Genomic DNA, 27,716 nt, shown 5'->3' with positions numbered 1-27,716 from the left:
TGAATGACCAGGATGTCCAGAAAACACAACTCCTGAACCACAGAGCTTATATAAATTACTACGCTATCATTGCCAATCTTATATAAAATATCTGTAAGATTTTAAAAAGATTTAACAAACTTCATTTCCAATTTTTAGAACTTGAATATGTCAATATTTGTTCCTGTAAAAAGCACAAGTATGTGACAATTCCTGCTGGCACAACTAGACCTACATTAAATGACTAGTGGTCGGCTTCTAGGAGGAAGCTCTGTTGTGTGCACATATGTATTTATTCATTAAATAATGAGTAAACCTTGAACGCTTCTTGCCAACGTAAATCACAAAATTAAAAGTAAAAAGTGTTACTATGGGTAAAGATGGATCCTTGGAAGATTATGACCAGAGAGATATACTTAAAAGAGATCAAATGTTTGTTATGTCTTTGTATGAGACAAAACACCTTTTTTCATCTTTCATAGCTGCTTAATAAAAGTATCAAAGTAGTCATAATAAGAAAATACTGAAAGTCTAAACTGTTCCCTTTAGCAGATATTTTTTCACTTTCCAAACTACATCCCTTACACATTATAAAGATTCTTATTAGTCATAGTTATTAGTTATTAACAGTAAGCAATGAAATACCATTTAATTTCAACGTTGATAAAATATTTTGAGTAAGCAAATGCTAATAATGGTCATATATGTTACTACATGCTAAGTGTAATCAGGATTCTCCAGATTCAGATTTTTTCACTGCTATCAAAAATCTGGAGCACAATCCAACTCCCAAATTCTTCTGTTTAACATCTGGTCTAGGGAGGTGGGCAGATGGGACTGGTGTTTTGTGCTGTTTTACACAAGGTAAGATATCCATCCTTGTGTGTGTGTGTGTGTGTAAACACAGAGGAAAAACACAAAACAAACCTTCCCAACAAACACGGAGAGGTCTCCAGCCAGAGCTAGATTTCTATATTCCACTCTCAGCGGGTAATTGCAGAGGCCACTGTTAAGCAAATATTGCCTCACATCTTAAGCTTCACTCATGTGTAACTTTATCCAACAGTATAAGTCTTGTATGATATAAACTTCCACCACTCTGATGTCCCTGAGTAAAATTACACTCATAAATAAAAAGACACAGGTTTTTTTGCAAGATCAAGATCTTAAACCCTGCTCTTCTGCAAAACATTAAGAAGCGCAAAGTTTGGCACAGATGTACCCATAATGTTAAACAAATGTTGTACCACAAAGTGGTAATTTCCCAACAAATGGAATATATTAAGAGACTTGAGTAGAAAAAATACAAGCGTACACAGTGTGCAATTCGTATCACTTTACAACTGGGATCTGAAAAAATAGCAACAAAACTTAGGATAAAAGAAATCTTATAAAAAATTTAGAAATACAGTTAATTTTCTCTTGTCCTCTGTATCTCACAAAGTTTACTAGCTTCTGCTGTTATTTAAGTATATACAGATATGTGAAATATATATTCCACAGACATTACAATTCGGAATGGGATTTTAAGACAGGAGAGGTTTATGTTTATGTAAATAAAACGAATTCAAAGCTACCAGGAAAGCCATCAGCAAAGAAGCCACTCATACCAAAATTGTGGCTGCTCCACCTTGTCAGTGGACGCCCAGAGGCACTTAGAGATATACAAAGGCACTTTTCTATACCTGAGAAGAAGTGTGCCTTGAAGCCTTTTTTTGAGACAGTGTTGTCAGATCGGAACTCAATTCTCATGTTGTTGTACTGAGAGGTGATAACTTCAGGCACTTCTGTACCGCAGAATTTACCGTGCAGTTTGGAATCAGAAGAAAGGCCACTGCGAATCTCCACATAATCGTACTTGCAAACCTGAGAAAAGGAAGAAAGAAAAAATATTTGGCTAACCAAAATAAAAGCATGAAGCTGTTTACAAATATCAGAATTCTGATTGGTATATATATATTGCTGCTGAATAATAAATGAACCCTTCTTCACTTTCTCCTGATTCTGAAAGTATTTGTAAATTCTTGCATTTGTTGATTTTAGGTAAGAATATTTTAAGGTCATTAACACATAGCTATAATATGAATTATGTTCAAACTTACATTTTTATAGATGCTAACCTGTGTTTAAATTAGAGATGCTTAGAAGCATTTCCGCTTAATGTAAAAAGTAAATTCACTTTTACTGACAATTCCATTGATAGTAAACTAAAATCCAGAAACATTCATCCTAAAAATGATACCTATCTGCATGCTATAAACCACATACCTCAAACCTACAAACCTTCTACTGCTTGCATTTCTAAGATTTTTTTAAATATCAATTTTCACTTAGAAAATTACAAGGTAAATTTTCATCATTAAATATTTAAGATATATTCATTTATTTTCAAATATATAACTTTCCACTATTAAAACCATGCAACTTTCATTAACAGTAGCATAGCTATAATTTGGAACAGGATGCATGCCATTTTCATTAAAAGGTTAAAAATAAAGTGATATAATGTAATAAAAACCCCTTATGCAAGGCCTACTTCTCATGGTAATACCTTCAATGCATAATCCCTTGGTCAACTTAAAGCCATCCACCCAAAAACTTCTAAGCTTCTTAGGCTCAACTATCAATCATTTAATCAAAAATGTCCCAGTTGTCTGCAATTAATAGCTTAAGAGAGATCATTGGCCAGGAGGATTCATACAGAGCTTATATTGGTCCATTAAATCCAAGTTGTATTCGAAAAATTGCAATTTCTAGTAAAAAAAAAGTGTCAGGGGAGCTGGAAGGGAACAATAAAAAAGAATGTTTCGGCCTTTGTTGTTCTCTCTGTCTGTGAAAAATTGTCATAATTTCCAGTTGGTCTTAATATAATTTATTGAAGATGCAGATTAAACTTTTATTGTTACCGGAAGAATTTTCACATGTGGCAGAGTTGAAAAGTGACTAATTCAGTTGAAACTCCTTCTGTACAGTAGAGAGAATACAAAGATGCATAAAACTTGAGTTACAACCACATGCTGATCTAGATTAATTGGAAGACATATTTATAATAATGCATGTGATTTTCAAATATAACTCACTACACTGATAAATCCAACCAATTGCAGCAATATAATAGTGTTGAGTTTTTACGGTTGCATAGCTTTAGATCAGAAATCAAATGTAGTTTCAGATAGGTCTAACTTCCTCTATACTACATTGCACTGAAAAAAAAAATTAAGTTAAACTGCACAATGCAAATGTAAAATATTAAAATTGTAATAGTCTAAGACATACGGTCCAAATAGAGCACCTATAACAAATTTTTTAAAAAACTGAGTACTTGATAAATGTATACATTTTATATCTGCACTCAGACAATATATTAGAATTTTCCAGATATGTTTATTCTGATTTTCAGAGGCATCTATCCTTAGTACTACTATTTAACAGTATGGAGACAAGATTAAGTAACACATGAGATGATAAAACTCCAGTTTCAGGTATCATCATGGCTACACCACTGCCAGTGGCTTTAATTGTTGAAACACATTTAGAATTTTTCTTTCTGCTTATGTTACACGTCTTTTATGACCTTAGAAAAGTTACTTAACTTCATTCCATGCCAGGTGTTTTCCTTGCAAATCTTGCTCATGTACCAAGAAAGTGCAAGAAAAAGGTTTTTATTACTTGTTCAAATGGTAATTAAATTTTAATTCTTTTGGGCTTTTAAGCTTTTATTACATCTCTTGCAGTTCTAGTAATAATGATTACAGGACATGAATGTAATGTATATATCACTGAAAACTGGAATTTCATGGACTGGAGAACCCACTCCAAAAAATTACAGAGGAAAAAAATCTCACATTGCTGCCTCTGAAAATAATATTGAGGTATTTTGGAGAAACCATAGCTGGTTTGGTTCTTAGTTATAAATTAAACTCCAGGTTTTGTTCCTTCAAATACCTCTGCCCAAAAGGTGGGTCATCTTTATACTAACTACATTGCTACAAATTTATTTAGTCAGAAATAACATCCTGGGATTTGTGTTCTTAATGCCCTGTAAAGAATGTGCATATAAACTCAGTGGTTACAGCATGTTATGGCTGGAGTGCGGTGAGGGAATTCAATGATATGACAGAGAACTGCCTACGAAGCAGAACAAAAGCTGAAAAGGATGTTGAAACCCACATTTTACTGCTTCTCATCCAAAAAGCACTGCAACCCCCACCACTTTGTTTAAAGCCATAAAGAGCATCCTTCAGAACATGGAGGGCTCTGCCCTGTTCCTACTCCTACCTGTGCAGAAGATCCCCCATTCCTCTGGGCCTGCCCAGCTCAAAAACTGCTGCTGTTCTATTGGGCCTTATTTCTGGTACTGCTCGGTTCAAAATATTCCCCCAGTGAGATACTTGTGATTTAAATGCTCCCTCACTCCATCACTAACCACAGCTTATGTGTATTCTTTGTAGTCAGTCTGTAAAGATGATTTGGTTTCTCCAGATTTTCTTCTCTTGAATTCTTTCCAATATGCTTCAGCCCCATTTGCTCTGTTTTATTTTGTTGATAAAAAAAGTCAGCTGAGACTCAGCAGAGAACATTTTTTAAAATTTGTTGTAATACATATACATTTAGATGATATGTAAAAGAGAGCTATTCTTTCCATGTTTGTTTTGAAAGAATCCAGAAACAGTCCCAAAACGAAAACAAGAATATCCATGCTTACTGTCAGCATATGAAAGGTCAGCAAGGGTTTTATAAGACAATATCTATTCTCAAATGCTTGTGAAACCATTTAGCATGTAACAGATTGTGCAGCTCTTTGTTCACGGTTACTTACCTCATTCCCTTCTAACTCAAAAAACTCAAACTTCATCGAAATTCGGTACTGCGTTGGGGCAACCACCTGCCACACACAGTTTTTGTTTGGAGGGTACTCTTTTGGCCACCCTGGTGTGGTTATAGTCCCATTTAGCTTTGTCAGGAGTCCTCCACAAGCAGCTGTAAAATAAAAGAGAACATCATTTCTTGACTGACAGTGTGTTTTACTATAAACAGAAGCACACTGAGAAGAATCAGTCATTACTCATTACTTATATGCTGCAATGCCCAGACAGACTAATCAGAACCTTGCTTTATCACACTTGGTGCAAACAAAGAGAAAGAGACAGCCTCTATCTTGAACAGCTTGCAGGTTTGCGGGCAGAGATAAGTGTCAGGACTACACAAGGCGTTATCATATTCATTCTTTTCCCTTCCCTCCAGAGACTCTGTTTATTCTCTCCCAGCCTTTCCTATGCAAGTCCTCTGACCTCACCGCCCTCCCCAAGACCTTGACTACCCTTCTTCTGACAGAGGGATACATAAGATGTGCTTCTCTCCGTGGTTGTTGATGTGGAATCAGCCCTACCTGTCTCAGCTCATCTGGCTGTAAATGCCTCCCATAACCTACCAGGTAGGGTCACTTCTTTAGAAGAGCAGTCATGTACACGTCAGTCACAATTACTTTTGCTGAAGCATGGATGTTCAATTAAAAGAGAAAATACCTCTTATTTACAAATATAAGCCAAATAATCACCTCCATAAAACTGAAAAATACTGTACTATGTTCTTGAATGCAGTTCAACTAGCAAAGGATAAACTCATTAATCTTTTCCATCTGTGCAATTTTATTTTTTTTTAAAGGAAAGTAATGGGATTTAGAGAACCTCTCCATCACACTCTGCTATACTGATACCATTACAGCTCTGTGACAGCACTGGAAATCATCCACAAATCTCTTTCCAAAGAGCTGAAGGGGGCAGCTCTTCTGCACTGCTCTCTGCTAACACTGGATGCTTTAAAACCTGGCTATTCCAGTCTAGCTGATGATCTCACATTCTGCATCTACTCCATCTAACACAGCCAGGAGAATTCACCAGCCACTGTGTCAAGGCTCATTTTGTCAGACACACACCAGTGTTTCTCCTGGTCGCTAGTTTTCCACATGGAACACCTCTTGGTATACACATTAAAGTAATCTGATGGGAATGGGTGGACTAAGACCCTGGGTCACAACTCAAGAAAGTTTTTTTTTGTATCAAAAAAGACCAGACATAGGTTTAGAGACTGTACCCAGATGACATAAGCTGCCCCCTCAAATGATCCAGTCTGGGTCAGAGATTTCAGTCTCTGCATTTGATCATTGTTCCATTGATCCTTGAGGAAAGGGCAGGAAATGTGGAAATAGTGGGAAAAGAAAGTCTTAATGCTTCCTAATATGCTGCCATTGGTGGAGACTTGGATTAGAAGACCATAAAGCAAATTTCTGTGCATGTCAACACTGAAGCGAAGTATAGGGCAAAGTTTATGACCTAGAGGCTTCTGCTCATGTGTGAATTAACACAGCTAGCTCACCCCTCAAAGACCCAAACTATAATGAGGAAGTAAGGCTGACAGTGACTGCACAGTAATTTTGATTCAGCAGTCCCAAGAATTATCTACATACAGTGAATGCCACCTCAACAGGAACAAACACACACATACTTTTAGGGATTGCCCAGGTTTTTTGTTCTACACTGCACTGCAGTGCTTTGAGTGACTTCTTTTGACAGAGTTGCTTCACTGTTTGGGTGCCAGGAAAGTATTTCTTTTCAATTTTTCAGAGGCAAAGAGAAGAGTATTCTGAAGTAATCTACTCTAATATTCTGACCTGAGTCAGCAAGCAGACTAAACTCAATTCCTTACATAAATTTGGGCTGATGATCCAAAGGTGAAACCTCTGTCTTCATGGCCCCCTCTTAAACTTATTTTCTAATTGTCTGCCTAATATGCAGACATCTAAACAAATTATATTTCCAATATTCTCATTACTAAAGGTGGGGGAGGGAGAAAAAACAATCAAAAAAAGCTCAACCAGGTTGATGTGAGCCACAATCTAACATGCCTTTAACCTAGGACTTTCACTAACTCACATAAACATACAACAAACAAAAAACCAAAACCAACCCCACATATCCAAAAGTAAAATAACAAGAAAGAATTTCAAAGAAACTAGACAAAACTACCCCAAATTGTGAAAAATAATGAATTAAAGCCAGGATATTGGAAAAAAAGACAGACCAATGAATTGCATCAGAAGAAAACCGGGACTTCAAGGACTCCAATGTTCGAAATCCATTCCCTAGTCAAACAGATTATCTAAGAATAAATTTGTGCCATCCTTTGATTTATTGGTGTCTATGAGTAAACATCAAACAATAATTGGTGTGTAATGATCAAGAGCTTATGGTTCTCTCCTTTGATATGAAATATGCAGAGAATGCAAAATCTTATCTCAGTTCAATCCTATGTTTACACAGACTTCCACTTATCTCTTTCTTTTTTCTCCAAATGGTAATTTGAAAACGCTTTTCTCACCCTAAGAAGTAATAAAAATTCACAATGTGACTAGGAGTGGGAAGGATTCCTCTGAGCTTTGAGCTAAAATAGAGGACCTTGCTCTTCTAGACCTGCCAGCTTCCCAGGCACATCCCAGTCAGAGGTGGTCAGAGGGATCATTAAACACTGATCCTGAGAAAGTAGCACATTACTCTACTGGTAACTGTCTGCTTGAGAAACTTTGCTTTGGTGAGTATGAATAGTGTAAGAAGTGATAAGAAGTCCTAATTTGAACCATTCCTGATTGACTAAGAGCAAAATCGGAAAAATGAAATTGCTGATATGGGACGAACTTGGCTCCGCTATCATTACTAAAAAGACAGCACTGTTTTTCTGGGTTGGGTTCCACGGATTTCATGGTGCTCAGACAGAGCCTAAGAAACGTGTCACATTTCATTCAGGCAATGGCACTCTGAGAGCTTTAAGAGCCCATAAGACAGCAACATTGTACCTTCACAACTCTTCTTGTCAGGACCAAGTTCGTAGCCAGGATCGCAGGCGCACTGGTAGCTGCCCAGGGTATTTACACAGCGCTGCTCACAGCCACCATTGTCAGGTTTGGCACATTCATCCTCCTCTGCCAAGACAGGGAAGAATGCAAAAATGTGTTAAATAATTACCTTCCTCAGCTGTAACTGCTGGATCAATATTAACCCAGACACCTGTACACATGCCATTATAAGATGCACTACATAAAACACTGTGGTTGCTGGCTAGAGGATTTTCAAATGTTAAGGTCACCTGCAATGGAGAAAATAAAAATTTGTCCTTTGTGGGGTGTGGGCGTTTGGGTTTCTTTCTTTTTTTTTTACTCTTTTTTTTTACAATATCTACTGACAGCTGCAGAACTAATTTATAAGCACTTTGTGTGCAGCATACAGTAATTCAGGCAGCCATAATCTAAAGATTGTACAAAGTATTGAAGGAAAGATTGAAAATCCACAGTAGGGTCACTTGAAGGGCACTTTATCTCCCTCAGAATCAATCTGTACATTATCCTGAATTCATACTCAAAAACAGATTAACAGAATCCTCAAATCCTAGGTTTTTATTCTACTGATATTAAAAGGAACAAGATGAATCAGGGCTGGGGGAGGGAAAGGAATTGTGTGTTCTCTCTACTAGCTCTGAAATGTACCCATGAGAGTCATTACTGAAATATTCCTCAGATGCTGGAATAGTGTTTTCTTACACCAGGACAAGTAATTTCCCAGGAAAAAAAAATCAGAACTCCTACTCTCAGGCCTATAGCCCTCGGAGTTATAATTGTCTACAATGAAAACTATCAGCTAGGATTAGAAAACCCATGGTTTGTTTTCAAAAGAGCAAAAAGGTTTTCCTGGTGCCATGACCTGCATTTCAAGCATCACCATGGCCACACCACTGCCAGTGTTCTTGACTGTGCCTCCAGCAGCACCATGTGCAAATTACAGACTTTCCATGCATCAAACGCTTCAGGCATAGCTGCAGTTGTATGACACCCTCCTCTCCTCAAAAAACACCCATAGCTGAAGGAAGACTAGGAAGTTATTGCTCAGTAGGATTTCTGATCTGGTTTTTTGGGTTTTTTCCCAGCTTACAGAAAGTAATAAATTGATAAAGCAGATCAATCCAGAAAATAGGTTAGAAAAAAGCTGACAAGGTTTAGACAAAGTAAACAAAAAAACAGGAAAAAAAGCCATTTGCAATTATACTGTTTATATTTGATAACACAATGTATAAAAAGTGCCACTTTTTTACAAAATCAGATATGCTTCAGAACTAAGTTGATTAACTGAACCTTCAGACAGTAGAAAGCTGTGCTGAGTATATTCCTTCTTTGGACATATTTTACTAGGAGATTCAAAAACTTCCATTGTTTTGTTTTGAATAAATTGTATGCCCAGGAAAAAATATTCTAGAGAAAATGCAGTCTATTAGTAAAAAAAGATTGATAAATATTTTTAACAACCTTTCATAATTTTTCTAGTCCAAGAAGAATTGATAAGCTGTTCACAACTCCCAAAATATAAGTTAAATAAGTTTTATTATTAAAACTTATTACCAAAACCATTTTAAACTAAAATAATTTTTAAAACTTACCTTTAAAAAAGTTAGCTGCAAATCCTGCTTTGTTAACAGTTCCATCAGAAACAAACTTCATCCACAGGGTATTAGAGGTAGATCTGATGTCTTCTGGCTTGTCGTAGCCACAGAAGTGACCAATTAAAGGACTGTTTTCATTTGTTCCATCTCGGATTTCCAAGTAGTCATATGCACAGTTGTCATGTCTTTCAATCTGTAAAACATAATTTTCAAAGTGACCTACTTGAACTTGATCATAAAAATCAAATATCAGTCAGATAATAAACAGAATTTAAAGGTTTCAAAGTTAAGGTTAAAGTCTCTGTTTAGGGTTCAAATAGCAGGAAGATGAACGAGCATCACTGAATTGATTTTAACTACACTTGTCTTCTACACAACAGAAAAAAAAATATTGAAATGTTAATAATGACATAACAGTCTAACTGGGAAAAAAACAGTAACTAAGAAAGACATGCTCACCTCTAAGCTTCCTAGTGTTCTGTCAAACTTCTACTCTCACCTCAAGTCAAGTCCTCTTTTCTCATGTACACTCAACTAAAGAAGATTAATGGCTCAGCAACTAAACAGGTCAGAAATATTCACTGTTTTAGCAATATTAAAAAGCTCCATTTTGATCAACATGATAAGGTTTTTAGAATCTCCCTTTATCATCCAGAGTAAAATTTTGCACTTGTCACTGTTCGCTGATATTGAAGGATAAAGGTAAAAAATTGCAGTGCGTAAGGAATTTGGTGCTTCTGAAGAAGTAGATCCAAACACACGTCTAAAATGATCAGCTCTTACATTACTGATCTAATGATCAGTAGTCAACAAAACATAGGACAAAAAGAAACTCGTTTTTCTGTGGCTGATGTGTCTAGTTTCTCTTGCACAATTACTGATTTCAGGTGTCCTCTTGATTTTCTGGGTCATTGACTGAATCTTTGCCGTACTGATGGAGAAACCTACTGAAACCAGAACAAGTGAAATTTTCCCTTTCCACTAAAACTTCCTGCTGGATGACACTCAAACACAGACTAATAAATGAGTGGGCATGTGTGTACGTCTACTTGAGTAGTGAGCCTTGTGCTCTTTACTTAATACTGTTTGCAGAGTCAATCGGAACAGGGATTGCTGAACAGGGGAAAGGAGCAGCAGCCTAAATATGACCTTGTCCAGAAGCTAGATAATTTACAATGCTTGTCTTTTTTGAGATTGTGTCTTTCTCAACAGAATTAAAAACCCTCTTGTGCTGGGTCTTTTACTGCTGGAATGCTTCACATCACTCAATCTTATTTATAAAAGAATCAACTAGATCCAAGCATTGAAAAATTACTCCTATAAGAACACTATTGTTCAATGAACTGGCTGAATTGGGAAGGGCAAGTTTAGGGATGGAGAGAATGACAGGATCACAGTCAGGTAGAAGGGCTGGAGAAAAATCTAATTCAGCACATCCACATTCTGTTAAATCAATAAAGAAGTCTAAACTAAGCCCAGAAAAATCTACATTTGATCTCCAGAGAGAGTTTTTCTTGCACCTAAGCTTCATAGTAAGTAGAAGAATCCACTGGTTCTCTGCTCAACTTGTGCATCATGACCAACACAAAGCTCAGGAATCACCACAGACTATGGAGCTTTTACTTAGCACACAAAGATTTCTTATGTAAGAGGGAAAATCTGGGGGGAAGGAACTGTTTGATTTTATATCATTTTAGTGGCATCAAAATATGTCACTCACAATATTTCTCTATCTTTCCAACTTTCCAAATCTTCAGGAATTTACATGCATATTTTTCTCCCATCCACTTCTCTATCATGAATCATATTGTTATTTACTGTAATCTCCTAGATGTTTGCTCAGAAATTGTTTTGGGACAGTTTGGGAATGAGCAATGAAAGTCAGGAAGATTTGGGATGCAGCCACCGATTGCCGATTTTAGTGGCAATTGTATGCAAGTAATGTGGTACATGAGCACTGGTAAGTTTTTGGCAATACCAATTCCAAATTGTCATTAATCTATATAATAAACTCACTACATCATATTCCAATTTGAAATAAAGTCTGCCTTGTTATCTCAGTAAAAACTGAGAAGTGAATTGGTCCAAAGCTTACTAATATCAATGAAGGAATTGTGCATTTTCCCTGCACATGTGTGGTCATTTCAGCACTAAAGATATTTAATTAACATAATTTTTTTCCATATTTCCATTTGTTATGGGCAACATGGGAATTATGATTATCCATCAGCCCAGTGTTGCTGTGAGTTACACTTGCCAAATATCTATTGAGGCAAATTAGTAACTTCTTTTCTGAGGATCACTTTATTTTGGGCAGAAGAGAACAGCTAAAAACACATTTTGTTATGAAGTTTCTAAACTTCCTAAACCTGTAAGAATCAACCAACTTGCAAAGTGCTATTGAGTTTCAGAAAAACACATTTGAAAGGTGGCTGTTCTACCATATTCATTACATTTAGTTTACTACTAGTGCAAATGATGCCAGTATTATCCATATTAAGGGATTAAAGGGTTACACCTATTTATAACCTATCAGGTAAGCATTGTGGTTTTGAGAAATAACTGGTGCTTGCTTATCAATGAAAGAAAATATTATAAAATTAGGGGTTTTTATCCGTACCTCAAGTTTTAAGATTATGTGGTACTACCATCTGGGAACACTACCATAGAAAGATCTATTACACTTGCAATAGTCTCTTGCTCCTCCTGCTTCTTCCTATATTTCCTGTATATCTTTCTTATTCTTCCTACTTCCTGTTTGTTCTTTGAGGAAAGTCTCTTCCAGTTAATGACAGAACCCCTGGTGAGTCTGGTTGTAACTGGACTGATCCCATAAATCTTTTTTACTGGAGAACTAAAATTTCACAGGATATTCACAAGATATTACATGTTGATGAGAAGATATACACATAATGCTAGCAAATTTAAAAAAAACCAAAACCCCATAACTAAAACCTCTTTATATAAAAATGCATTTCCTATAGGAAACTGAAAGATAACTTCGGCTCCTGAGGGCCTTGGAGGAAACCTCAAATTTGAATGGCATCAGAGAACTAAGTTGAGAAAACGACAGAAAAATTACTAAAACAAGCACATAAGAGCAAGAAAACACTATGAAATCTCCTAGAGAAATGGCAAGCCAGAGACTTTCTCTACATCCCTTCTCAAAAAAAAACACCTCATACATTGTTTCAGATTTAGAAAACAACAACCAACCAAACCAAAAAAACCCAAACAAAAACCCACATAAAAACAAGCAAATACACACTCCAGAGTACCTTTGTATTATAGCACTCCTCAAACAAGAAAAAATAAAGATCAAAATCAAACCAAATCCCCTAAAACTGAACAAACAAAAAACGGAGAAAAAAGGATATGAACCACAAATATGGGAGAAATTCTACTGCAGTAAAAATCTTTATTTTTTGTCACTGTTCATTTTTTTGTTTATAAAGTCAAACTGCAATACAGGTAAACATATCTGCCTCAGATTGTAGACTTCAGTCATACAAGATGGCAAATATGCCTAGTGAAATCAGAAGATCAGATAAATTTTATTCCCTGATTTATGTAAAAATAATTTAAATGATTGCTATCTGCACAGAGTTTAGCAAGGTCACTCAAATGAGAAAGATTAATATGAATGTGCCCTACAAACCCTCTGGATTGTGTTAGCTGGTGAGACTGCATGCCAAAAAGAGTTCTTAAATAAAAAAAACCAATAAACTAACAAAAAAACCCTGCTAATTTTCAAAGAACGGTATTATGAAGGTGACTAACAATGAAAAAGATGGAGTTACCAGTCCCACCATTTCTATTCTGACACAGACAGTGGAAATTATAGCAGCCAAATAAGAAAGTGTAATCCTGCACTCAGTGGAAAATGTGTTGCCCACAGCAGGCAAAACAAGATGACTCATTGATACAGTTGAAATTCTCAGTTTCCCTAGTGCTTCCATTTCAGAATGAAGGTTATTTATACCATTATTTTTTTCTAGTATTACATAGGGATAATGAGAATTCCTCTTACTTAAGTGTACCTTTCAGAAGACAGAGAAGTAATTTTCTCACAAACACACTGCAATAACTCTCTGGCCTGACATTTACTTTCTTCTGTCTCAGCTGGCACCAAGAACTGTGATTTTTAAACAGCTTTTTGTTTTACTGGGCAGTGCACCAAGGATTCAGTCCAGAGAGGGACTCAGTATCAAAAACCAGAACACCTACCTTCAAGAGCTGGGAGCAGAAATGGAAATCAGACACAGTGGTGAATGTCCAGAAACTCCAGAGCAGCTCCCAAAGCAACTCCCATCCTCAGCAGGGAGCCCAGTGGATGAGCCAGTAAGAGATGCCACAAAGACAGATATAGCAGCCTTGTGCCTGTCTGGGCTGCCTCATTTGGTGCTCAAGGGCATCTTGCCACTCTGGAATTACAGCTCAGACTCTCCCTGGAAAAGTATTTCAAGTCCCTACTGTTGGAAATTCTTATTTTTTTCTTTTCAAAACACATGAAGTATAAGCCCCAACTTGAGACTGTCTCCTGACTATACTTCTGCTCAATTTCCTCTTTCTTCTTATGAGGTGTTAGTCCACATGTTTCACCTCTAGAGAGTGCCATAATACTAAACAGTCCAGAAAAAACTGGACTTCCTAAGGCCTTAATCACCTGTCTAACAAAAATGTTCTGCTGTTTGCTGGTCCTTTGCTTCTAGTTATTTCCTTTATGGTAAGGCACAAGCATGCCATCTTCACACTTGTAAATAATCCCTAACTTGGTGATTAATAAAAGGCCCTGAAAGATAAGGAGAAATGGAAGTTTGATTCTCCCAGCAGTGATATTGAACTGAGCTCAAGCGATAATGCATCGTACACGTGGACCATTGCATCCCAACCAGATATTGCAGCAAGCCTCTTTTGCAGAGGAATAGGGCCATTTCCCTTGTCATCGCATTAAAAAATGCTGAGCACCAATGGCAGACTAGAAAACTCCATATCTAGTCAGTAAATTACATATAAGGTACTCAAAACGTTCATTTTCAACAGGAATTAAATAAGAGACTAACATACTATTATAAGTAATCTTGAGCCAGGTCATGCAGACTCAGATCAGGGAAAGCTGATCTTGTCTGCACTAGAACTGACATTAACTCAGAGTTTAAAATTTAAAAAAAGGGAAAATGAAGTAGAAGCTACGAAATTATTAAAACTTCTATACTTTACATTCATAATTGCTGATAAAGTCTCATTACCTTATTGTCTCACACTCTAATCTTTCTACCAGTCATAGCAAAAATGTGCTGTAACACCAAAGTCTGTCTGCAAGACTAAAGCATCAGGTTGGAAATTATAGCTATGTTTAATATACCTGTATTTATATCTATGCACAACATAGAGCCAAAAAGTTTAGATTTTTAAAAAGTGTTCTTCCTGCCAAACACTGCTGAAGCATACTCAAATAAAGCAAATCAGGTCAAAATATGCTACTAAATGTATCTGCAAAGTTCAAGCTGGTGTGTCATGTAGGAATAAAACAGATATATGAAATACTACTTTTTTTTTTTTTATGTGATATTTTACCACTGTAATGTTATACACAGCTTGATATGATACAAGTATGATGACTCACTGTCAAATAAAAAAATATTTGTTTTCTTTCCTAACTAAATATAGGTTTCTGTTCTGAATATTAGTTTTAGGGTTTTTTCCTTTTCAAAGCAGAAGCCAAAAAACACAGTGTTTTTTTTCTCCAGAAACATACTCATTTTTGACAATAAGATTTAGCAAAGATAAAAAGTCCTGGTTAATTAACAGAATACTGAAGTAGTCCTTCTGAGTTGGATTATGTACTTGGTAAAATGTGAATATCTTCAGTAATTTAAACATTCTAATTCAAATATTAGTGATAACATAAAGAACCTTTAATTGTGAAAATTTCTGGGGAAGAGAAACTTTCATGGATTCTGGAGTTAATTTTTCATAGAGAATTCTTAAATTAATTCACAGGTTTAATAAATGTTCCCATAAATTTAACAGCCACTTAGCCACTAGATGCTTGTCTGAGATTAGATAAAAGGCTTTACCTCAAATGCTTGAAAGGTTAATCCTACATTGTAGTTTTCTGACACTGTTATTTTCCACACACATTCCTTCATTGGTCTGTAGTCGTCAGGATAATTGGGAGACTGGATCTGGCCTTCATTTTTGTGAATTTCACCTCCACAAATAGCTGATAAAAGCATAACAATTTACTGTCAGTAATGACATTTTCTGTAATGTCCCCATGCCCAAACAGACATCATATGCTCTCATTCTCAAAACTAATAATAAAATCGCTCTGGAAAGTACTTAAATCTACCAAGGATAAATTATTGAAAACACAACTGATTAATTGATTTAAGCCATTATATGTATTTCAGTTAGCAAATATAATTTAGCATTTCTAATAGCTCTAAACATGTCTACAGTGTTGAGGATGAATGTGTAATCATGGATAATCTGAATCTATACATTCCACAGAATATATTTAAAAGGTCAAAATAATTAAATTTTTATTCACCCTTGAAATATACTTAATAAATATTCTTCATTAATATTTATTAACCTTTAGAAAGAGGCAAATGAAAGCAAAATCTCTCATTTTATAATGATCTATGCATTTTAATCTGCAGTTTATCACTTCAAGCTTTCATGCAGTTTGATGAAACAGTTAATAGAAATAAAAATTATTTTCACAAAAAAACACAGGTTCTATTTTAAACAGGTGAATGTTGACTTGCTAATATTCCCAATGTGCATGGGTGCCTCTGTTAACTATTCCCAGAGTATGTGGAAATATGAGACAGATTTTTTTCTGAAGGATAAACAGAAAGTACACACAGAAATCTTCACAAACACTAAGCACAAGAACATGCATATTTAGTTAATTAAAGACTGGTAAAAAATGTTTATGATTATCACCAGTGATTTCCCTGAAAATGAGCTCAGCAGAAATCTGATCACAGGAGGAGTTTCAGAATGCCCTGTCTAGTAACTTAGCACCTACTGTCTCTTAGCGATGAAATACTAATTTCGTATATTAATTATGGTGGAGGATGATGAATATCCAAAGGTTAATATTTTTCTTCCATAATCAATTCCATTTTAATGCTATAAGAGGCTTACCTTCATAAATTGCCGCAAAACCTTTCCCAACCCAGTTGCTGCTGCTGCGGAACTCAATCCACATCCTGCTGTCGGTGGATGTGAGGACTTCTGGCAGTTTGTCACCACAAAACCTGCCTAAAAACATGCAACCAGTAACTGCATTTTCTGCCGCCTCTGAAGCCAAATGCTGCAAACATTTATACAAGTGTTTAACATTATAAGCAGAAGTAGCAGAACCAGCTCAGTGGAAGTATTCATACGCTTATGGTCAAGCACATGTGTTTCTGCAGATCAGGACCTAACGCACAAAGATTTTATTATAAAGCTTTCAGAACACTTTACTGCAGTCAGGCTCACAAGTCTAAGTATAAAACCTTAGGGGAATTAATGAAAAAAATTATTGTTAGAGATTGTTTCTATATGTACAAACACATGAGTTTTGGAAGGGAAAAGTCAGTACTTATCTTAAGAAAGCAATGCAATCTACATCACAGTAATACAGCTCATTATGCCTAAGGGCCAAAGAGATTTAAAAACATCTAAAATACCTATTCTATATAACCCTCTTAAATTCTGCATAGGTAGGAAAAATTTCTGGTTTTCTAGTTGGTAGGGAACAGGAGAAGAGGACAATTACTGTCTAGTCATAACTGTTCTTTATTTTCTGTTCAAGGCCAAGAAAACAGACATTCCTGTTAGAGAGCTGTCCTCTGTATCTGCACACTAGCATTATGGGGGGTGAAATCTTCCCACCAATGTCCTGAATTCAAGTAGAATGACTGCACCTTTTACATTTCAGCTGCAACTCAAATTTAATTCATTATTGCTTTGAGTGTCTCGTCTCTGCAAGAGCAAGGAAGGACACCCAAAGAACAAATAGAAGCAATCTACTCAAAATCTTAAAGGAACAGGCACAGAGTTTGTAAGAACAACCCTACAGCAGGTGCATGTTCTCATCATGTGACCTATGAATTTCCCATCACATGCTCTGCAGAGCTATCTGTAAACTACTTCCCTACTTCTCTGCAAAAAAACTATGGCAGCTTCATAACTCAATATGTGTAAGCGAAGCAAAATCTTGCACATTTTGTAGTTGGCATCTTTCCACACTTGCAGCTGCATAATGGCAAGCTGCAGTGAACGGACGGCTTAAAGTCAAGGCCATTTAGAGGGGCTTTTTCCCCATCCCCAAGTTTAGACACATTCTGGACACCTAAAACCCAAGAGGTGTGTTGTGGGTTCAACAGCAGGTCCACTGAGCCCAACAAGTGAGCTGCAGTGGATGGTGCAGCGTTTAACAGTTGCATACCAAGCAGAGAGGATTTTCTCCAGTAGCCATCTCTTACTTCAATATAGTCGTACCAACAGAGACTGCTCTTGTAAAGGTCCATGGTGGTAAAGTTTAAAACGATCTGCAATCAGATGAGAAGGTCTAATAAATCATGTGTGGTAAATAAAAGAAAAACAATCCCAACAACAGTCTGAAGAACTGAAGCCAGAGTGGTCACCTGTAATGGGATTCCAACTATTTAGACATTTAATTATCCTCTCCTCAAGTATTTCTTTGACTAAGTAAAGGTTTCCTGGGAACATGAAAAGTTTATTTAATCTTATATATTTGAGCAGATTTAAGACAAACTACTCACATTTAATTGCTCACAGGGAGTTTTTTACTAAGAAATAAAAATTTGAGGATGCTAATTAGAGTAATATCATTTTAAGTATGCTACTTGATAATTCCACTGCCAATTCCTCTTCCATTACATTTTGACTATAATCAGCACTAACTACAATCAGCTGCAAATAAAAAAAATTTAAAAATCATTGTTTTATTTTGGTTTCTGCTTCTCCTACTGCTGTTTTGACAAGATATTTTACTCTCTGACCCATAAATGTTGACAATGTTGGACAATAATTCTGAAAGCAATTTCACTAATAGGAAATGGTATACCATTAATGGTATCCCTTAATAATTCTTAATGAAACTATAATAAAGCTTTTTATACAGAAATTTGAGGTCTGCATAGTTCTGGAACTTTTGAACTTGGACTCCAAGTGTTATTGAGAATATCTGTAAACAGGCATATTTTCTATACTCACTATAAGGACTACCCTTATATTAAATTACATTACCCCTGTTTTAGAAACATTAATCCCAAACTGTCATAAATTTACACTTTTAACACAAGGAATAGGATTTGTCCTGACCACACATTGACACAATAGCTACAGTTTAAACCCTGACTGATTGGAATAGTTTTATCATCCTGTCCTGCAATTACAGGTATAAATCCAATAGAGCAGATTAAAAGCTATTAATATTTTGTACTATAAAATAATTTCCAATAATACCTTTTTATTGGATTTAGGTGCATTTAGAAAAACAATTAATCTTCTTCAGAATCAGTTCCTCAGTGTACATAAATATTTCAAGCTAACTGAAATTTCTCTCTATTCACATTTGAGCATAGAATTGGTATTATCTCAGCTTTGATCCTAGAAACTCGCAATTGAAACCTCCCTTTATAAAACAAACACAAATTGCTTCACAGTAGCAGATAGCTCACACTGCAAAAATACATTTCCATGGCAGCCTATGGAGCAGCTGTGAGTGTCAGTTGAAAGGAGAGGAATTTACCCCTAGTCCAGTTACAAGGAAAAAAAATTTAACACCATAACTGGAAAAATGAACCACAGACAGTCAGATAAGATGGTTTAGTTCCATCTCAAACTTCTCTGTTTCATGCAGTCTTTCATGGATATTTAACCTGAGGGACATTTTGCCTTTACTACTTGGGCAGTCCTTCAGGAAGATGAAGATATAAATGCACAAATATTACCAGAATTCCAAAACCACCTATTTACCATGAGAAATATGAAGAGCTGGCTAAAAATACAAACATTCATATGCTTTACTCTGCCTCAGTTTTTTAATACATTTCCAAATCCTATTTGAATCTACTTCAGAGGATGGCAGAGAGATCATTCTCTCATGCACACAGCAATTCTCTCTCCATGGCAGAATTTTTCTCCTTCTACTCTTCCTTCAAATAAAGAGACTACACCAGCTACAAAAGTTTCGTTCTCCTCAAATCATCCACTTTGCAGTTCAGATTCCCTCTAAACTCCTACCTTCTTTTTTTCCTCAAAACATAAGTAGGAAACTCTGCATTTAGCCATACTGCTTGGAAATCCTGCTGCCCTCATCAGTCTCATCCTTTTCCAGCCATGCCACCTTTACCCCCTCATCTGTGCAGTCAGAGGGGTTCACAAGGGGAAGCCCTTTTTCTTTGCCCTGATGAGATGCAGACAGCTGCTTAAACTAATCCAGCTGGCTCTGCTGGAAGCAGGCTACAGAAGCCACAACCTATACCTCCTTCATTGCTTCAGCTCCTCAGAGCCTGGAGGTCTCTCACCAGTCTAGCCACAAGTTTTCCTTTTTCCATGACACAGCTGAAACATTGCATTTCTTCTCTGTTCTGTGTTTGGAAACTCACCTTTTTCCAAGCCTTAGTTGCCATGATAGAGTTGGCAAATGGGTGGTTTCACTTAGCTGTGATCATGTCAATGTCTCAAAGTGATGCTGTCTAAATGGAAACGGTTAAAATTTAATGAGCCTCCTCAATGGCCCCTACTTTTGAAACTACATGAAATAACCTTCACAGCCTTTTCTCACTCTGACATGCCAAGGTATTTGATGATACAGCAGTTTCTTAACACTGACCAGAATTCATTAGCTGTACATAGGCAGAACCCCCAATCTGTCACAGCATGATTTCTGGTCATGAACCAAACAAGTTTAAATATATTTAAGATTCTGATTTGCTATTCTGCAACGTATTAAATAGAGCTACAGACAAGGCAGAGCTTGTTCAAGGGGACAGGATGGCTGAGAGGCTTCCCAGGAAAAACAATCAATGGGTATTTGTCAGCACAATTAAAGAATTATTGATTACATAGCAGATTCAGTTGCAGCTTCCAAGAGAATATATCATACCTCCTACTGCCTGAGATAAAAAAGCACAAAATATACAACCTGTAATATGAACCAAGGTTTCTGCAGGTGGCGTTTTTTTACCCATATCAATCAAGGATTTTCTGGCCTATTTTAAGTCTCACATAAAACATTAAGGAAAACTGAAACGTAGCATAACCTATTCAAAAAGGCAGACTCAAATAAAACACTGCCACAGTTGCAACTCTCCCTATGCCGATAAAATTTCTACACAGCAGGAGGCAGGATTCACCCTGGCTGGGGCACTAATAACGCCATCCTCCCTCTGAGACTTTTCTGTGTACAGGTACAGAGTACAGCTTTGACAGCCACAGTTTACCATGCAGTCTTGAGTCTCAAAAGCAAAAGGCAAATGGACTACCTTGTTTTACTAGTAGGAACACACATATTTTACACTGGTTTGGCAATTTGTGATGCCTTGTGAATAAAGGGAATTCTACAACTAGTGCATGCGACTGCAGCCCCAGCCTTCATTAAATTTCTTGTCATCAAAGATCAGAAGAGTCCTTACTTGCAGAAAGGACCATGGATAGAAGTAGTCCAAACTATGCTTACACAGCAGAATGCTAAATCTCAGTAAGTAAATAGAAGAGAGCTAGGCAAAGCCTTTTCAGTTTATTTTTAGGTGACTAAAGTGCTCACTGACCTTTCAGAACATGACATGATTCACTTACACATACTCTAATCTCCAAACAATATTCCTGAGATTTATCAAGGCCAAAGCAGCAAAGGAAAAAAATATGTTTAATTTTCCCTTCATTATATGAATGTGTTATCACTGTCTACTGAGAAAAATCGGGATCAAGTATAATGCTTGTCCAAGGTATCATGATATATGCATTAGCTAATATTTAGACCTCATGGCTGTAAGTAGGGTTCTTTATCTAAAAAATATCCTATGGGAATAGCATGGACAGAACAGACTTTTTGACACTAGCACAAATATAATTTACTTTATTCTTGTTGAACTATATGGACACTAGAGAGTTGGGGGAAATAACAGCGCCCTATGGACATGACTTTTCATGCAGAATTTCAACTAGAAAATTCTGCTTATTCTGCCACTTTTGGGGCAGGAGGTAAATTAGGAAAGGAGCCAGTCCTCTCACGTTGCTGACTTCAGCACAGGGGCTTTCCCCCATTAATATTTTCTCCAGTATAATACAGCTTCAGTGGTGGCTACAAACACAAGACTTTTTATTATATTACAAACATATTAATATTACACTGGTGTCTATAGATAGGCCTAGACCAAATTGGAGTATGCTATAAATACTTAAACATCAACATTAACTCACACATTAGCATTTTTTTCAAGAGCAAATAATTGTAGATGAACACACATTTAAAAATTATTTTTTAAATGGAGTGGTGGGAAAAAAACTTAAGCCGTTTTTGTTGTTATCACAGTAATGTCTAAACACAAGTGATGAGGACATAAATTTACTATCTAGAGTAATTTTCATCCTTTGCACAAACATTCTCTTATTCATCTCTTCATTTATTTTCCCTGACAACCTGCTGAGCCACCCTTTTCCTCCCAGCAGAGAGTGTTTAGTTTTCCTCCTGTCACTGGCTCTTGCCCAGAGGAGGGCAAACACTCTCCAAATGACTTTGCTTTCATTCCCCACAGTAGAAAATGCCCTTACAGCTCCTCAGGATCTATTGGAACATCAAGAGTGTATATTCTTGGTGTCTACCAGGACCCTGACCTGAAAGAAACATGGAATAAAGTAATATAATCAGGAGAAAAATTGTGTATTTCATTCATAGTGGGAGACTTCTGAGACAAATGACTGAAATATCTGGGGGCAAGTGCTTGGTCTTCCTATTTGAACTTGCCAGTACTGAATCTATTAGATTCTACATTTCAAGTCTTTGGATTCTGTATTTTAGTCCTTAGTATTTGTCTGCTTGATATCAGCCAGTACTTCATGTAAGGAAACTTACATCCTTTTTCCTGCATATTTTGTCTCAGCTGAAGCTTTTTATCACTCCCTCTATCCTTTTTTTGTTTTGAAACAGCCTGATATTTGAGCCAATAATTTAAAATAAGATCTAGCTAGCACATTTTTAAAGTGTATATGAGAAGGACAGGTTTTGTTTCAGTAGGATGACACATTTCTCTCCAAACTCTCTCTCACCAAGCCCATTTTTTCCCCCGCTCTTTTTCCCAAAAATTTGATCCCCAGAAAGTAAAACTACATGCACTAGAACCAGTTCCAGGGAGCACCCACCATGACACTTTCCTTACTAATGTTATTACAGCTTCATCTTAGAAACACCTTATTGAACACACTAAGAACTTCCACAGTTACAGCCTAGCTATCAGCCCCATACAGCTCAGTCAGCTTTCCATGCTCGAAAATGGGCCATTCAGGAACCTGAACCACCTCTTCTACTTTTATATTGAACCTTAAATTGAACTGGGAGCCAGTTTTAAAGGGAGCTCATGGTGCAAACATACAGCAGATTAAAATCATGCCTTTATTTCACATGGACACCCACTGAATCAATGAAGTGGTTCTAATGCCACAGATCAAAGAAAACAGTACATAGTCCACGGTCCCATTTTTTATGACACACCATTATTTTCAATTAATATGCATCTTTTAAGTTTAAATGAAAAGATAAATAATTACAACATTTTGCTCTGAATATAGTATCTGTGTCTTGTTAAAGGAGTGTTAAAATACCTTCTCTCCTGGGGTCACAGAGATTCTCCATATGCAGTGTGTGTAGGAAGGATAACCATTTGGAAATCCAGGAGAAGAAAAGTTGCCTGTAGATTCCTGCAGTGTTTCTCCACAGGCTGAAAGAAACAAATTACAGTAAAAATATAAAATTTAATGTGCCTAACAGAGAAAAATGCATCTTTCCAATATCTACTCAGAGTACATTTAACTCACTGCAGATGCAGAATGGAAAATAAGCTAGTTAGTTTACAATTTATTCAAAGCCGTGATTTTAAGCCAGTCTGACATTCATTCCATTTTATGCAGGATGTTTTTATTCCATGAACTATTTCACTTGTGTGCTGTCTGCTGACATAACCAAAATTATGGCAGTCTTAAAAATATCATTGCTGTCAATCAACTGCAATATTATACATAGAACTCTTCGGTAATTAAAATAAAAGTTAGACATCCTTTAAGAACTAAAAAAATGCTAGCACAACACGACTTGCATCAAACTGAAATTTTGTCAGTGGTTTCATTAATTTAGTCCTTTACCCACGTGAAAAACTGATTTGATCTAAACTCATTTATGTTGGTAGGGAAAACTAAATCCTTTATTTGACAAAGTCTCCTAGCAAAAGGGATTTGTAGAGATATGAGTAAAAAAAACCAAAGCAAATATAAAGTCTTAAAATACCAAAGGCTTTTATACTCTTTATTACTGAAAATTTTAGCAATCTTCTCCTACCTGTCAATCATGCTGTTAGATGCTGGTGGATGTTGGCTAATAAATCATCTTCACACTAAAATATAACATGGAAGTTACTGCCACTACCATTAAAACTGATTTTGGTAGGGTGTTGCACCTTAGTCAGTCATCTTTTTTGATCTTAATTTTTTTCTTTTTTTCACCCACTGATTTTGCAGACGTCATACAGATATGAATTTGATATTATCTCATGACTAACAGTGTAATCAGATCTGCAGTGCTTCCAAATTACAGGGCTACCATTGCCAGCAGGTGAACAACTCTGTCATCAAAATGCCAGTGAATTATAAATGTTCTGGAAAATCTTTAAATAAAAGAGGACAAAGGAAAGCATTGCTTATGACAAGGTCAGACAACACAGCTGTAAGGGCTGTTTTGTTAAAATTCATCTAAGATGGGATCGGACAACCACACTGTTATGTCAGGCGTAAATTACATTTGAGGCATTAAATATGCACTCTGACACTCAAATGGTTTTCATGATGAGGAGAGAAAGGAAAGATTGGCATGGCCCTCAAGAAGTGTAATACCTAAAGCCACCATCACCGTGTCCTTTAGGAATGAAACGTGAAAAAAATTTCCTCCCTTCGTTTAAAAAATGTGGTTTTATCTTTAAAAAATTGCAGGCAGTCATAGAAAATGACATTTCTGCACAAAGCCTTTTCAGTGAAAGGCTATATCTGTCATTAACCACAATTTATTTTTAACACAACAATGAATGCAAAGTCATTTAAGTTGCAGAGTCCTGTACTGGGTTCCCCCAGAGCTGGTGAACTGTGCCATAGCTTACAGAGCGTAAGGAAAGCACGTCAGAAAAAGCCAACAGCGAAATTGTTGGAGTAGAGGACAGAAGGGCCCAAAGATGAGACATCCACAAGAATCCAAGCACTCCTCTCGCTCTTTTTAGAGCCCTCTCTTATTCTTCCCCTTGGGCATGGTTTCATTAAGACTATGCTGGAACATTCCATGCTTCATATACAGAAGATGTGTACAGACCTAAAACAATGGCTTTTAAGTTGCAAAAGCAATCATGGAACTTTTTCCCCCACCCTCAGGAATTACAGAATAAAAGTGTTTAATATGAAAATTTACCTTATATCCTTATTACATTCCTGGGATCTCTCTATCAAATTTAAATTATTTTCAGAAATATCTCTAAATTTAACAGAAGCATAAGAAAACTTGTAAGTAGATTGCTTCTACTAAGAATTAACACAATCATAACTTATAAAATGCACTTGGGCTTTATGTGTTTTGCCATATATATCTTTTCATTTCAAATTCTTGATTACTCAAGGGAACTATAACAGGAACAGCTTATGCCAATCATTAGTTGAATTATTTTCTATGGGATCTGAGCTCTAGGCTGCCTTCCAAAGCTGCAGTAGACAGGGAGATATTTGGAAATTTCTTATTGAAAAGCACATTTCTCAATAACGGGAAACAGGTAAAATTCTATCACTAGAGAATGTAAAGGTTTTCTTTGTATTTGGACTGTTGCAACTGCAGCATTCATGACTAGGCTTATAAAACAGAATATTATAAATTTTTTGTACTGTATAATGGCCCACTAGTAATGAAATCCACTTTGGGAGAGAAATGTGGAAGGAAAATGAGCGGTAGGGGCCACGCACTTAAATTTCATTTCATAGTTATTTTAATATATTTCAAGTCAGAAGATATCAATTACAACTTCAATCTTATATGGCTGTGTTTTATAAAGCATCTGTACATTTTTATTCCTTTGTTAATCGTTAACATTTTTCAAGGTTTTCTCTTATGCCTTTTCCTCCTTTCAAATGTCATGCCTTATATCAATTTTACTAGGCTAGACCACTTGCAGAAATGTCACTTTAGCTTTCCCCACACACATACTTTAGCCATAAAAGCCACTCTCTTCTGTTTTATAGCTTGAGAAGGTTAGACATCTAATAAGACTTTCCATGTCTAGGAGAGGGAAACTATTTTTGCTTCTCCTTGTAAAGATTAGCAGTGGGTGTAGGCAGCAGGTAGATTATGTGCTTATACAAAGCAATTCCAGCCAGTGTACTCTGCAGCAGTGTTTAATTACACAGCCTGTGTGAGACACCTCTCTGGGCTGGCCTACACACATGGTCAAGTCCCATCAAGGATTACTGTGAAATCTGCAAATGATAAAGCCCTGATCCTCCAGGACACTTAGAGAACCAAGTCTCATTCCTTTGTACATAGCACTAGCAAATTCATACTACAATTTATGGCTAATTTGAGGTCACCCTTTTTCTGTAAGTTCTTTAACACTTAGACACAAGTCTGTACAGCTATACATATATGGCAAATAAAGCTGGCCCAGAGCCCTAAAAATGCCTGCTGCTGATCATGTTCTTGTTAAGTCAAAACTTAAATCGGTTTACTACAACTCAGGGTCTTACTATTGACTTGATTCCTCTTTATCGTTATAGGGAAATTGTCTTAATATAAAAACCCTCATTCTCCTTATGCAGTGAACAAAGGCTGACTTTTGAAGGTGAATATTCTTTTTGAATCTCATAGGGATGGCAGCAAGTTAAGCCTGAGGAACAGTGAGAACAGCACAAAAAAGAGACAGTCTTCAGCTTTCATCTGCTGCTTTCTACACACGCTGTCACAGACCCAAGCAATTTGTAAATTTACTGAGCTTTGTCCATCCACCTTCTCTTCCTCTAAACAGATTTCTCCCACCAGTCCAAGACTCCTTTCCTAGCTAATCTATGCAGTCCCACTCTACTCACTTATTTTTTTGTCCTCTCTTTTGGCATATGAGTATCTTTCTCCATCGTTTTCCTTTCTTATTCTACTGCTCCTATAAAATTACATATAAATGTTAACTATAATTTCCGTATAAAACTATAGAGGCAGACCTGTGTTGTAGACTGTCTGAAAACCACTGTAACACATCCAGCCTTGTAGTTCGAGTTTTATTCTCAAATACCAAGACACTCAAAATTCAAAATCAGATTGGCAGAGGAAGGACTTCAACTTAGTTGTTTTCTTTCCCCTTATTATTCTATCACATAACAATATAATTTGGTTTTAAAATGTAACAGATCCCTATCAGCAATTACATTAAAAACAAACCAAAATTGCTGTTGCTACATTTTAGAGACCTGGCACTTACCCTGCTGCTGAAAGGCACGTTATCAAATCTCACTCCTTGGCTTCACCAGTCTCAAAACTGTTTCTTGGTCAGTAAGCCCCTTCCTGAATAATGACCCTAAACATCCTGACTAGCTAAAACACCCTGGAAGACTCAGCTGCTTCCCTGCTGTGAGGATCACCTGTATTTTCCCAGCAACCCTGAGCTCAACTTCATGTTCATGGGCCCCAGAAAAAGACTTGGACCTCCAACTGTTTGCAGAAATAATATGAACTCCAAACAAAACACGCAGATTACCATAAAATCCTTTATGATAAATAAAAATGTTGGAAAATGCTGACTAAGTCATTGTTTTCTGCATTTTCATTGCATTGCATTTAAGGCAGCACAAATGAACACATGAAATAATGCAGATAATTATTAAGGATTGAAATATTCACTGCTATTTTATCATAAGCAGGCATCATGATTAATATCTTTTGTCTGAAACAGAAAATAAAATATAGCTCCAAAACCAACACAGTATGAGGGATT

General features: G+C 36.4%; 1 protein-coding gene across 1 annotated transcript in view; it reads right to left on the bottom strand.

The window, feature by feature from the left end:
• TLL1 (tolloid like 1) overlaps positions 1-27,716 on the bottom strand; it is a 127,734-nt gene that overhangs the window by 20,658 nt on the left and 79,360 nt on the right. The window contains exons 9-16 of the mRNA XM_033513737.1: positions 23,317-23,432; positions 17,915-18,017; positions 16,624-16,740; positions 15,543-15,688; positions 9,460-9,655; positions 7,829-7,954; positions 4,799-4,959; positions 1,665-1,845 (exon numbers count right to left, since the gene is read on the bottom strand). Of these exons, the coding sequence (XP_033369628.1) occupies positions 1,665-1,845; positions 4,799-4,959; positions 7,829-7,954; positions 9,460-9,655; positions 15,543-15,688; positions 16,624-16,740; positions 17,915-18,017; positions 23,317-23,432 (1,146 nt within the window). The remainder of the gene's footprint in view (positions 1-1,664; positions 1,846-4,798; positions 4,960-7,828; positions 7,955-9,459; positions 9,656-15,542; positions 15,689-16,623; positions 16,741-17,914; positions 18,018-23,316; positions 23,433-27,716) is intronic.

Source organism: Parus major, chromosome 4 (assembly GCF_001522545.3).
Source record: "Parus major isolate Abel chromosome 4, Parus_major1.1, whole genome shotgun sequence".
NCBI classification, from domain to species: domain Eukaryota; kingdom Metazoa; phylum Chordata; class Aves; order Passeriformes; family Paridae; genus Parus; species Parus major.
This window is presented reverse-complemented; position numbering and strand designations above follow the sequence as displayed.